Source organism: Cajanus cajan, chromosome 10 (genome assembly GCF_000230855.2).
Source record: "Cajanus cajan strain Asha chromosome 10, NIPB_CcT2T_4, whole genome shotgun sequence".
In the NCBI taxonomy this organism is placed as follows: domain Eukaryota; kingdom Viridiplantae; phylum Streptophyta; class Magnoliopsida; order Fabales; family Fabaceae; genus Cajanus; species Cajanus cajan.
In genome coordinates, this window is record NC_138526.1 from 51,581,480 (window position 1) to 51,595,588 (window position 14,109).

At 37.8% G+C, this 14,109-nt stretch overlaps 1 protein-coding gene across 1 annotated transcript; it reads right to left on the reverse strand.

Annotated features, from left to right (window-relative positions):
• Positions 1 to 4,105: 4,105 nt before the first annotated feature.
• On the reverse strand, positions 4,106 to 10,738 carry LOC114914873 (pleiotropic drug resistance protein 1). Its single transcript, XM_020368137.3, has 21 exons — positions 10,270 to 10,738; positions 10,053 to 10,173; positions 9,783 to 9,956; positions 9,524 to 9,683; positions 9,378 to 9,454; positions 9,225 to 9,278; positions 8,450 to 9,124; positions 8,027 to 8,343; positions 7,769 to 7,929; positions 7,568 to 7,671; positions 7,337 to 7,481; positions 7,153 to 7,248; positions 6,906 to 7,030; positions 6,470 to 6,802; positions 6,070 to 6,360; positions 5,889 to 5,972; positions 5,663 to 5,796; positions 5,340 to 5,567; positions 5,064 to 5,235; positions 4,739 to 4,993; positions 4,106 to 4,622 (listed from the first exon to the last, which is right to left on the reverse strand). The coding sequence occupies exons 1-21, from the start codon at positions 10,593 to 10,595 to the stop codon at positions 4,359 to 4,361; spliced, it is 4,296 nt and encodes a 1,431-aa protein (XP_020223726.2). The 5' UTR covers positions 10,596 to 10,738; the 3' UTR covers positions 4,106 to 4,358.
• Positions 10,739 to 14,109: the final 3,371 nt, after the last annotated feature.

Consider the following 14,109-nt stretch of genomic DNA (forward strand, 5'->3'; position numbering starts at 1 on the left):
GGCATTCTCGCTGGAGCTGTCCTCGACGTCATCTTCCTTTACAAGCTTCCCGAAGCGGACGACCTTCTCCACGTGCATGGCAGAGAGGTCAAACCCCGGCGCGAGGAGCCTGGCCTGGTGAGCTGCCTTGAGGAAACCTCTTTTATGCTCAACTACAATAGATCGTTCGGTTTCCTCAAGCTTCTTCTCCAACGCCGGCCTCTCCGCCTCCTGCTTCGCCAGCTCCACTCTCAAAGAGGCGACCTCCTCCTCTTTACTGCCAAGGACGACCTCATCACAGAGGCGCTTCTCAGCTGCCACTAGATCACTCTTCATGGAGGTCACCTCATCCTCCAAGAAGTGAACTCGACCACGGGAAAACGTCACCTCGTCTTCCAAGAAACCCACCCGACCCCGGGACGAGGCGGCAAGCCCCTGCAGCTCGTTCACCTGGGAGGCGTAGTTCTCATTGGAGCGCAGGGCGATCTCCAGCAACTTCTGGACCCTCGCAAGGTTAGGGATGGCAACGGGGCGGGGCGGGTATGGGTTTTATGATACCCGTCCCCGTCCCCGCGAGTCAAATCCATCCTCGTCCCCGTCCCCGTACCCGCCGGTATGTGGTTTTCATCCCCATCCCCGTCCCCGTCGGGTATCGGGTATACCCGTACCCGTACCCGTACCCGTCAATTTTTTTTATTTTTTATTTTTGTAAAAAAAATAATATTTTTAAATTATTTTTTTTATTATATTATAATTATAATTAAGTTATTTTTCTATCTCATATTATAATAAATAATCACACATAAAAAATATTAAATTTTTTTTTAATATAATTAAATTAAAAGTGAGTATTAAATTAAAAATGGAAACGGGGACGGGTACGGGCACGAGTACGGGGCGGGTAAGTACATACACGTACTCGTACCTGTACCCGATTTAATATATCGGGTTTTACCCGTACCCGTACTCGTACCCGGTCAAACCGGGTATTTCCCGTCAAAGTCGGGACGGGTTCGGGTATTACCCGCGGGTACGAGTATATTTGCCATCCCTACGCAAGGTCCCCCCTCGCAGCTCGAAGCTCGGCACCCTGCAATTTTGCTTCACTGAGGGCAGCACTAAGAACCTTGTTCTCCTCCTTCAGGACCTTGTTTTCGTCCCTCAGGGGTTGAACTCGGCCCCTCAGTCTGGCCAGATCCTCCTACTGCTTGGACCACCTATGCTTCCAGTTGTCCACAATGGCCATGGCCCTCTGTAGAAGGACCTGAGCAGCGTCAAAGCTCTCCACGGGCCCGACCTCTTCAATCATCTCCTGATCCTCCGAGCTCAGGGAACCCTGGGGAAAGAACCTCTCGGCGGTCACCCCCGCGCTCCACAGCGAGTTCATGTCAGCCGAGGCACTCACGTGGTCCAGTCGCACATCAGAGCGGTCCTTCCCGAAGCGGTGGGCAATGTATCGACTCCGGGAGGCCCCCTGCTGTTGACCTGACAACGGCGCAGAAGCTGCAGGCGTAGCTGTTGGGACCTCAGAACTTGGCCCCTTGCCCCGAGCCTCGGCAGTAGCAGAAGTGGCAGCAAACGCCCCCTACTCGGCAACAGGAACACCTTCCTCAGGCACCGTCAAGCTCGGAGCCGCCTGGGTCTCAACAGCATCCCCCGCCTACGAAAAAATGGTCGTGTCAGAGGACAAAAGCACAATATATAAAAAAATAATACAAGAAAAAGGCAAGGCAAAATACTCACCACGGCGGCCTGGGTGACTTGCTCTGCAACCTGGGCCCCCACCTCGGTAGTGCCCCCTGCCTGCAAAGAGCGATAACACCTCAACAAACCAAGAAAAACCAACATAGACGAAAAGTTAAAGAAAACAAGACACTTACCTCAGCAGAGGGAGCAGCTTGCTCAGCAATCTCCGCAGCAGCCACTTGGGGAGTCTCCCCAGGCGGAGGGCTCCTAGTAAGGTCGACTGCATCGGCGTCAGCAGCCCTGGAAGTCACCTCCTCCATGCCACGAGGGGCAGAGGTACCCCCGACCTCTTTCTCACCCCTCTTTCTTTTTCGGTTGATCTTCAGGGGGAAATCTCCCCCTCTTGAGGCTCGGGAACCTCGAGCTCGGCAACATTGTAGTGGTGCTTCAGCTCACGCCACTTACTTTTGCCCATTATGCCTGCAAACACAGCAAATAAAACACATCAGCAAAAGAAGGTTTCACAAACCCTAACAGTCTAAAGAAGACGAGATACTCACTCTCCAGGCCCCTCTCCTTGTATGCTGAGTTCGCAAGCGACAGAACGAGCTTGCAATCCAGCGGACGAGGGAGCGCTGCGAGGTTCTCAACGACGGCCGCCTCCGAAGCCGTCAGTTTCAATTGGCCCACCCCATGAAACCTAGACAGTTTGGGGCACCAATAGAAAGGGAATTTCGGCAACCCGCCGAAGTAAAACGCCCCATCTTCCAGAGGGTCGACATCCACAAGAGCAACCCGGAAAAACTCTTGTTTAAAATTTTTGTATGACTGGGAGAAGAGAGTGAATAAACCCCCATCCATACTCCCACTCAAAGACAGTATGTCGTAAGGCGGAACGCCTATCTTCAACTGGTAAAAATGAAGAAAGACGGGAAGAGACACCTCTATCCCTAGAGTTGAACACAAAACCTGGAAAGCCCTAAAAAAACCCCAACTGTTGGGGTGCAACTGGCAAGGAGCCGAGTTGATAAAATTCAAAAAATCACACTCGAATTGTGTGAAGGGAAAGCAGACACCTAAATCCCTAAAGAAGCATTGGTAAACATACAAATGGGGAGGGTCAGTAGACTTCCCCATGTACACGCCCTCACCGGCCTGACAAGGTTCAAGCCGGATCATTCGGGAGATGGAAGGGTCACAAACTCTGTACGACCTCAAAATCGCATTGACCTCAAGAAAGGACCGGAACACGCTTTGGGCCTCCCCCATCTCGCGCCGAACCCAATCATAGCCAGGAATGCCTGGAACGAGGTCCTTAGGCGGGTCTGCCACCTTCTTTTTCTCGGCGACGGCCGTTCCGGTAGCCACCGCTTTGCCTCGCGCCTTGCCCTTGTTCTTGGCAGGCGCGGAGGATCCAGCACCACTCCCTCCAGTCATGGAGAAAACAAGAAAGACTCGAAGAAGATTTGGGAAGAAGGAAAAAGAAAACTGCAGAAAGGAAGTACCTAGTACTCTTCCTCAGAAAACAACCCTAACAATGACTGGGTTACTGGAAACGGCAGCGAAAACGGAAAAAATGGAGACGGAGGACGAACAGAAACGAAGGAGAACAGCGTGCGCAAGAAGCCACAAGAGTGAAAAAGAGTAAAGTGGGAAAGAGAAGAGGCGCGAGTGAGGGAAAAGAGCACCCCAGAATTTCAAAACGGTCACAACACGTGTCACCCAAGGGACACGGCTGACCACGCATTAAATGAGACCCATTATGATAGAGGAAGCCATCATTGCATAACCGTCATGCCCATTAACGCGCCGACCTCGCGTTTTGAAATATGAAATGACAATCGCAACACGTGGTATCTTGACAAATAGACATACGTGAAAGGTCACTGCTCCCTGACGAGCTCGGTCCTAAACTCCTCGACCCACGGTCTTCGGAGCTCGGGGGGCTAGTGTACTATCCGTACTACAAAGTCGAGCTCCTAGCTCGGCATCACAGCGCAAGACGACCTCGGATACGCGCTGTGTGACGTCAGCTCGTCACTTAAACAGATCATAACTGATCTCAAGCCCAAAGCCCAACGAAACCCTAATTCACACCAAGGTACGCGCATTACTTATACGAGACTCATACTCATACAAACCCTAACTTTAGCATCGGAGTCTCTTTTGCAGGTACCACCCCCATCTTGGAACACCAACGTACCAGCGAATGAGGCTCACCAATCTTACTCGACGAATCATCTCTACAGCAGATCTCCGGTAAGAACCCAAAGATACCTTAGTTTTAGTCTTTCCATTAATATTTTGTAACATCATGTTACATTGGATTCAAGCCAACGTTAACTAATTTTTTTATTTTATTTTGTTCGTTTTATTTAATAAAAACCCGTGGAAACTTTTTCCTGCAAATAAGATGCCACAAAAGAAGGAAAAAAAAATATAAAGATAACTTAGTTTTAGTCTTTCCATTTATTTATTACAAAGAAGCCGATACATCAAACGATCACAATATGAAAAATACATCGAAAAAAACTAGTAAATTATAGGTAGGACTCCAACCGAAACAAAAAGACCTAAATTAAACCCTACTGAGCAGTTTCTGATACTTCTAACTAGTTCTTCCTCTTGTCATTGCCTGGGAAACCTTCAATGTCGATAACCAAATCATCAAACAGACACGAGAAAGAGTCCAATTATCTGTTTTGGAAGTTAAGATTCTTGATTGCAATACCAAAAATAAATGCAAAGAGAATACCAAAGCCAGGCACCGCAACAGCACAAGCACCAAGGAAGTCATGTTTAATACCAAAATAGTCTTCTACGAAATATTTCACAGGCTTGTTGCCTTCAGACGTCATTGGAGTCATTATATCACCAAACTGAGATGCAACCAATCCATATAAGCTCCAGGACACTGGACATGCCCAATAGTACCATCTCCACCATTTGGGTATGTTCTATTGAAAATAGAAAATAAAAATAAAAATAAATATACATTATTATGAACATCCATTGAAACCATGTCCCTTCTCAATGTATTTAGCTATTTAGTCAAAGGATGGCAAAAACTTACAGGTCTTGTGATAACAAATCCTGAGAAGAGAATCCAAATTGCAAAAAATGCAGAAGCCACAATGGAAGCAGTATGCTGGTTTGGTGTCAGTGCCACAGCCATCATGCCATAGAAGATGTAGTACAACAATGTGAAGTACATGAAAAATAGATACCAAAAGAATTTCTTTGCAGTCCATTCAAATCCGATCATGGCATAAACTATCACACCATATATCATGGCTTGAGAAAAGATATAGGGTAGCTCTACCAGAATCTGTGACAAAAAGTAGGGAGTTTGTTAACGTGAACAATGTATGCAAACTATAGTACTAATAATGTCTTACTTGTGCAAATGCATAGGGTAAGGCAGAATACATTCCAGCAGCTTTTTCTCTGTAAAAGACACTTCTTTCAACTGATACCACAGGCAGTACAGAGTTACAATGTTGTACTCCGATAAAGAGAACAGCAATGAACATTGAACCTAGAGCATTCAATAGGTCTTGCCTATCTGAACTGTAAAATCACCAGAAGGAATCAGAACTTGAGTAGAATTTATGGAATTTTCTTTTGCGGAGTAATGAGAATTCATTTTTAAATTTTACTAATTTTTTACTTACTGTTTTCCTCCAAGGTCCCAGAAACTTGATCCAAAAAACAGGGATATGAGAATAACGAAAAAAAACCTCACAACAGTGTAAGGCGGATTACGCCAATATGACAAATGCTGTTTCCATAAGCAAGCTTGGCATTGGACCCAGAATGATTGAGAGTATTGAGTTTGGAAATGAAGATCCTTTGAACCAGGAGAAGGCTGACCAAGTTCTTGTATGAGCTGCTTGTTTCTCCTAAAAGCCATGAATAACTCATTTAAGCATTTTGAAAACAAAGATGACAATAGCTAGTATAGTCAACAAATTCTTAGCTATATGCGTTGGCCTACCTATATAGATCAGAATTCTTGTACAACTCAGCAAAATCGACACCCAAACTAAGTTCTTGTGTTGTAGTTGTAACTTCCAACATCCAAGTAGCCGGGTTATATCCGGCTTTGATTTTGCTCACCCCTTCAATGCTCTGGACATTGGAAATTATTGGAAAATTTTAGCATCTATTGTCAAGAATTATATTTGTTCACATAATAATATTGAATTTAACTATGATCTTACCTCAAAATACTTGATCAAATGACTAGAATGGCGACCCAGTGGCCCAACATATATTTCTTGTCCTCCACGCTTCAATAGTAATAGCTGGAATCACACATAAAATATCATGTTAGATTCAAGTCTAAAGGAGAAAGAAACTAAATAATAAGACACAAATTTATTTATCATTGCCATCACTCACCTCATCAAAAGCTTCAAATATGTCAATGCTAGGCTGATGGATTGTGCAGACAACAGTTCTTCCGGTGTCCACAGTGTTCCTGACTGTTCTCATAACAATTGCAGCAGCTCTTGCATCTAATCCAGAAGTAGGCTCATCCATGAAAATGATGGACGGGTTAGCCACTAATTCAACTGCAATAGTCAGCCTCTTACGTTGTTCAGTTGAGAGACCACTCACACCAGGCAATCCAACCAGGGATTTCCTTAACGGGTTCAGCTCCACCAGTTCCATCACTTCTTCAATGAACATCTGCAACCAATTGTCAAATTGTATAAGTTTGAACAATCAGCCTCTAAGCAAAGAAAGTCAGTTATCTAAATGAATAGCGTAAAAATTTTCATTCTTCCTACTAACTAACCTGTCTGGTGTTGGAATCAACACTTGAAGGTAAACGAAGCCATGCTGAGTAGAGCAAGGATTCATAAACTGTAACATGAGGCGAGTGGATATCATTTTGCTCACAGTAGCCAGAGATACGAGCAAATGTTTCTTGCTTCTTAGGGTATCCAGAAATTTTGATGCTTCCTTCGATATATCCACCGGTTTTCCTACCAGCCAGAACATCCATCAAAGTAGTCTTACCAGCCCCACTTACACCCATCAAAGCTGTGAGAACACCAGGCCTGAATGCACCACTAACACCCTTCAAAAGCATCAATTTGTCTTCTTGTGCACCTTGTTGCTTCATTTCCTGCCAGTTGAAATTAAGAGTTAGAATTTTAAATTGTTTTTTGGCTAAAGTAGAGTTAAAATAGAAACACACGGCTAGAAATCCACATGTTAATGTGATTTACCTGTGGCATGACAACAGAGTATACAATTTCATCAAAGATGATAGAATGTGGTTCAAAAGGAAGAATCATTCCTTTTTTCTTTCCATGGCTAGACTCCACAACAGAATCAGATTTCCCAGAACCTTCTGCAAGACATTTGAAAAAATGTTCAACGACTTGAGGCATATTACGATATACGAATTGCTAATCAACCAGTACGCTTGTCATCGAGTAATCATGTGTGATACATATAAGCAACATAACGCACCTATGCATGGTAATTCAACTTCTGTTACGGTTCTTTCATTAGGTGTATTTGTTTCTGGTTCTTCTTCAGTTTTTATTGCTTGTTGCTTATCAAATGCTGCACATTCAGATGCATACTTATTAATAAACCTTATGTCGCGTTTCTGTAAGAATTTTAAAGTTCCAATGATGTGAAAAGTACTCACAGTCAAGGAACTCAAGAGCAAAACCATATATCATGTTGAAAAGTAGCGTATATCCAACCAGTGCTCCAATGCCTAACCAATACCAATATGAATGTGTGAAGAATGCACGACTCTCCAGATATTGAACTCCTAAATTGTGGGTAGCCTATTATTGGAGAGCAAAGAAATTAGAATCGCACTTTTCTTAACCAAAAGTATGCAAATCCTAAAGTTGCAAGTTCAAGAAAATACGTTGTGCCAACTGTTACCAAGGAATTCATTGACCATCAAAGCATTTTGCCCATACATAATAGGTGAAATCCAGAAACCCCAAATCCACCAGCTTTTGATATGCTCTGTTTCATTGAAATTGAAATTCATAAGCATTAGTTTATTCTTGTTTATTATGATAGAAATACATTAAAAAAAATCACGTGTGCTATTTGAACTTACTTTTTGACAGAACGAAGCCACCTAATGTATAAAGCACGAGAAGAGAAAAAGATCCTAATGTGTTTGTGACAATCATGTTTCTACAAAGTCCTGCAATAGCTCGGAATAATCCAGCAGCCATCTGGCTTACAAATAATAGCACAAGGAACTCCTTGAAGAACCTGCACAAAATTCAAGAACTCGCATCATAAGTAACATGCAAACTAGTAGAACCAACAATATTCACAAGCTCCTAACTTAAAAAAGCTTTGCCAGTACCTCCCAACATTTGGATCAAATCCAATAACATAGTAGGTGAGACATACCCAGACAGCGACCTCCACTATTGTAATAGGAATCTTGAGAATCCATGAAGGAATAGAAAATGCCCAAGAGGGATAAAAAAGACTGTCCCGTTGCTTGTAGAAAACAGGAAGCCTAACAATGGTCAGAGAAAGCTCGACCATTCCATTAAACATAATAATTGATAATGTAAAAAATATAGCACCACCATAAACACCCGCATCCTTTAGATTTTCATGATGCATCTCAGTTCGGAAAAATACTGTCATTGCAATCAACGCAATGACGAAAATCTGAAAAGCATCAAGAGCAAAATGATAAATGTGCAAAATAATCTATAAATGAAATATAGTGTATAATTTGAATTGGTATAAATCAAAGTAGAAATCTAGAACCAACCTGACACAGCTTGAAGATGTAAACAAATGAATTCCTTTTCATAAGCAAATACTCCCTTGAGAAGTTAGCCTTTAACAGCTCCTTCTTGTTGATACCATACTTCTTCGTGGTTAATGCAGCAGGGTGGTTTTTAGTCTTGTCAAATGGAACTATAAGCTCCTCTGCAAGTTTCCTACCAATATGGAATGACTGGAAAGCCTCAGCAAATTGAGTGACAGTGACAAATCTGTATGGTTGATCGCTGCGCACCCAATATTGTGCTTGATCTTTCTTGGAAGTCACTTCTTGAAGAAAGTCAGCAACACCTTTCCTCTCAGGACATCTGAAGCCCATAGATTCAAAGAAGTCGAGAACATATTCACGAGGGCCATGGTAAACAACTTGGCCATCAGAGATTAAGATAATGTCATCAAAAAGGTCGTAAGTCTCGGGTGCTGGCTGGAGCAAAGATATAACAACAGTTCCATTTAGAATGTGAACATATTGCCTGAGAGAGCTCACAATCTGGAATGTTGTGGAGCTGTCCAACCCTGTGGAGATTTCATCCATGAATAAAGCATTTGCTGGTCCAACCAACATCTCTCCTGTAGTAAGACGCTTCCTTTGTCCTCCAGAGATTCCACGCCACATTTCATTCCCCACCATAGTATCAGCACATATATCCAACCCCAAAATCTGCAAAATTATACAGTAACTAATTCAATACCTTGGCCTTCGTAGCAAACTTTAACTCATGTCAATACACAATCGAACTGAAACTTGTTTAAAGCATTACCTTCATTATATAATCTGTTACGATGCTTGACTCCTGGCCTGCTGTTGCTGTTGCCTGTTATATCAAAAGATAATCAGATGCAAAAATAGTATATAGATTTTTGGTTTTCTTATTTTACCGAAATAAAGATTTAGAAGAGCTTATTCTTCTTACCTTCATGTAGAAATCAAGATCAGGGTCAGGCTTGATATTTGTTGCTTTCTCTCTTCTAGACAACTCAGATAGCATGTCTGTGGATCCAAAAGTCATGCTTAGGTTACATACATCTTAAATTAGATTTTTGGCAAATATGTACTAACCATAACGTGATCCAACCCCTTGGCACCTTGCTGAGAAAGCTAATGTTTCCCTCACAGTCATTTCCCCCATATGCACATCATGTTGGCTGATGTACGCAGCAGTTCTTTGAGGCACAAACTCATTCATTTCATGCCCATTGTAAGTCACTCTCCCAGATACCTGAACAACTTATAGGTACTCATATAGATTTTTCTTTTCCTTTCTTTTTTAAAGAAAAAAGCAATGAAACTATACATATTGAAGAGAGATCTATTTCACCTTCAGACTTTTATCAAGTTTTCCAGACAAGGCCAAAAGAAGTGTGGTCTTTCCTGAACTTGGAGGACCCAAAAGCAGTGTCATCCTGCGAGGTTTAATAATCCCGCTAACATCCTTAAGAATAGTCACGTGTTTCTTCTTGCTTGGTATAATATGGAGAATATTTAGAAACCCCTGCGAGACCATATAGAGAAAGACAGTGAAGAGACTGATTGCAACACAACACAAACCAAAACCAAAAAGAAATCAAAATTAATTAAAGAATTGAACCTCTATGACATTAGTAACAGCATTGATGAAAGATGGCAAAGCTCTACTTCCCACAATAGCCTCTGCCTCGATATTAAGGTGCTCATATCGAACTTCGATTGTTGGAATATCAAGCCCAACTCTATGAGAAACATACAAAAAGAAAAGGCAAGAGACTTAGAAGAAGGCTATTAGTCATTTCTTGATGAACAGGTTGTATGTATGTATATATATATACCTTTCAATTCGCTCCTTGAGTTTTAACAAGAACTTTTCATTGTCCTCTTCAGCTACTTTGACCAACTTGTCAAGAAGTTTCTGTCTTTCTTGGAAGCCAAGATCAGTGACATCGATTTCATTGACAGCACCATGAGATGCTGTCAACAAGCCTTTCTTGAGACGGTTGTAGGTAGGGAGCCTCTCAAGTGCAGCCCATTTGAGAGCTTCTTCATCATCCTCTCCGCGAGAAGACCTTGAGAATACGTCTTCGCCACTGTTTCTCCAAACTTTTGAACTTCTTGATCGTAAACTGTTAATTGCTTTGTATACATCACCTCCCTCCATTATGTTTCTTTCTTATGTAACGAAATCAAACAAGACACTACTCTTTCTGAGTGCAACTGAATGCTAAAATAACAAAAATGGTGTGTTCGATGGAAATGAGTATGGAAGAGGAAAACATGTCTCTAACTCCATTTATTTCTTATGTCTAAAACCGGCGGGATTAAATAGTCAAATGTTCGAATAAAAAGTAGTACCACATTTTTTATTTTTCTTTTATAAGTAAACAAAAAAAAAACTAAAATGTACTTTTGTGTTCTTTATTTCGCTGTCAAAAGTTTTTTTATGGTTCAGTCTTTCCTAAATTGCTGAAGCCGTTATTTTATCGTATTTGTCTCGGAAAATATTTTATGACGGGTATTTTTATAAAGTTATTACACAAGTATATTCTACAATAATGAGATATTGTCCGCTTTAGGCTTAAATTTTCACGGTTTTATTTTTAGTCATTACCCAAAAGGTCTCTCTAACATCGGAGTATGTGTGTGCTTTATAAGTTGTTATTTTTTTTCTTATTTTTATCGGTGTGGGACTTGTTTGTATCCCAACAATCCTCCCCTCAAACAAGGGACCTAATCTTTCATGCAACAAAATTTGTCTTTATATATCACATTATATGTTATGAGTTATGAGGGTTGTTACCACATCCAACCTTGCGGCTTTAATACCACTGATGAATTTATTTTATGGTATTTGGGTTATTTTATGGTATTTGTCTGAGAAAATATTTTATGAGGGTTATTTTTATTTATTTCACAAATATATTCCACAATGATGAGATATTATCTACTTTGGGTCTAAGTCCTCACAATTTTACTTTTGGTTATTACACAAAAGGTCTCTCTAACATCGGAGTATGTGTGTGCTTTATAAGTTGTTATTTTTTTTTTTATCGATGCGGGACTTATTTGTATTCCAACAATTATACACTTGTTCAGTGTTTCTTTCGATTTTAAAAAGCATTTTTGAGTTTTTATTTTATTTAACACATAAAATTTGTTTGATTAAATTTACTCGCTAAAGATTATGAAATCCAATTAATATTCGAAGAAAAAAATTATAAACATAATCAAAATTACTTGAGAAATGAATCTTGTGAGTAACTGAAATACAAAAAATCTATCAATTTATTTTACTATGAGATACTATTTTTATGTGGTTTTTATTGTATTTATGACTTTTTCTTTTAATATTATTTTAGTTTCATAATATTTATTAAGATGAATTTAATATAATAAGTTTTATAATTTGAATTGGTCAAAAGAATTTAAAATTTATCTCAATTAAAATTGATCATTTTTTTACTGAAATATTGTCAATTTTATAACTTTAATTGTCTAATTAATTAATATTGTCGAGAGTTCTAGATTTGAGAGACCTTAAAAGTAAGTTGATCTCTGGAAAGCTAAATCAATGATAAGTAGAATCAGTATAGAAAAGTATAAAAAGGATTTTTTTCAAAAGAAGATAATTGTATAACATCAATTGAATTTAATATAATATTTTTATCAATAATAACGTTAATAAGTAAATTTTATATAAAATATTTAATTAAAAAAATATTATTATAAGGAAAAAAATATTTAAACTAAAAAAAGTTGATTAGTGAATTACATAAGCAGGGACGTCAGTCACGGAAATCTCCATTTTTAACATCAAAGAAAATAAATGCTTCGAAGGAATTTTGGACCAATAATTAAAGTACTTCTAGATAGATAGTATGTTGTTACTGAAAAGTTGCAATAATCGATCCAATGGACCATTTTGTCTTTCATTTTTAATGGGTCAAATTAAAGACATAATCGAACCCATCTTATAATTAAGACAATAAGTTTTATTTATTATCAAGCTGTAGCTTCAAACTATAGGATTGAAATTAAAACCAATTGGATTTTTTTTTTTTCTCCGAACTTGATAGGACAAGCTGCAACTCTTCATTTTTGTGTACATAGTTTATAGTGTCCTAAGCTAACAATTAAAACATTCATTAAAGAGTTAAGCTTTCAATAAATATTTTTCTATATATACTAATCAAGGATCAAATCACGAATGTTACGCTTAAAAAAATAAGATAATTTATCAATCATGTGACGCCTTACTAATATCATGAGACATTTTACTAAAACTTTTAGTAATTTAAATTTCGACTATCATAAATTAGTTAACTTCTGATGTAATTGTTTTTTTTTTAAAGAAAATTATTAGTTATACTAATTATTATGGTGAAATAACTAGAATTGGTGAATCACATAATCATAACACTTTACTCTGTGTGTTTTCAAAATTAATTGTTTATTCAATAAAAGCAGCCTACAAGATTGCTTGTTTAGCATGGCAAGTATCATTTAGCTCTCACCCCACCTAGAGTCTAAATTCTTAGACATATATACCCACAAAATTTAAATTTAGTAGAGATGGGTGTAAATATCGATATTTAATCTTATCCCATATTATAAAGAAAAATTATAGTGGTTATTATACTATTAAAATTTTAATTTATTTTTAAAAATAAAATTTAATGATTATGCACCGAAAGGGTGAAACATTTTTATACCGTTAATCAATTAGATTATTGGTGATATAAATTTTTAATTATTTATATGAAAAATCAATAAATTTAAAATACTTGATTGTGATTACATATCAGTCAATACATAGTCCATCTTTTCCTAAAAAATATTACAAGAAATAAAAATAAAAAATAAAAATTTAATTTGTATTGATTGTTACTGTAAAACGATTTTTTTATATGTATCCGATAGGAATTCAACATATTGCGGCATTTGGAACGGTATTTTTAGTTTACATGTAATATTTTGTAATGGGTTGGAGTATTTTTTGTACTTCTTTTATTTTTAATTATTTGGATTATAAAAAATAAAATTAAAAAAAAGGAATTCAACATATTGCAGCATCATATTAATGAATAGAAGTTGATAAAATAATCAAATTTTAAGTTCGATGTGTTTTTAAATCTTATTGAACTGGCGAGTTTTCATTTAGTTACTTACAAAGAAATTCATTTTTTATTCTTTAAATTTTAAAATAATTGATTTAACGATTTTATAAAATAAGTGAATTTTCGTTTTAATTCTTATAAAATATTTTTCATCATCCCTTCAAATTTTGAATTCACTAACTTTGATTCCCTAACATTCATTATAAATAACATCTAATTTTACCTATTTAGTTTGTGCAGTGAACAAGGTATATTTTTATTTTATATAACTAAAATTTATAATAAATAAATAGTTTTAAATATATAAATTATATTATAATTAAAATTTATAAACAATGAATATTTCTTATCATATAATTTATATTTTAGATTTATGATAAATAATTTATATTGTGATAGAAGAATATTTTTAAGTATTATTGATGAAATTTTAATATATATATATATATATATAAATTTAATTAATAACTTACAGAAATGATAGTTAAAATAGATAACATGTTCACATATTTTATAAACATAAAGTTGAAAATATTTGTAACACCATGAATTTTCTAC

Bases quoted from the DNA above. Each gene is read 5' to 3' on its own strand.
- LOC114914873 (XM_020368137.3), bottom strand. From the start codon at position 10,595: ATGGAGGGAGGTGATGTATACAAAGCAATTAACAGTTTACGATCAAGA. The intron at 7,249-7,336 runs GTGAGTACTTTT...CTGAATGTGCAG, and splicing joins TGCTCTTGAGTTCCTTGACT to CATTTGATAAGCAACAAGCA. The intron at 6,361-6,469 runs GTTAGTTAGTAG...AATTGGTTGCAG, and splicing joins TTGATTCCAACACCAGACAG to ATGTTCATTGAAGAAGTGAT.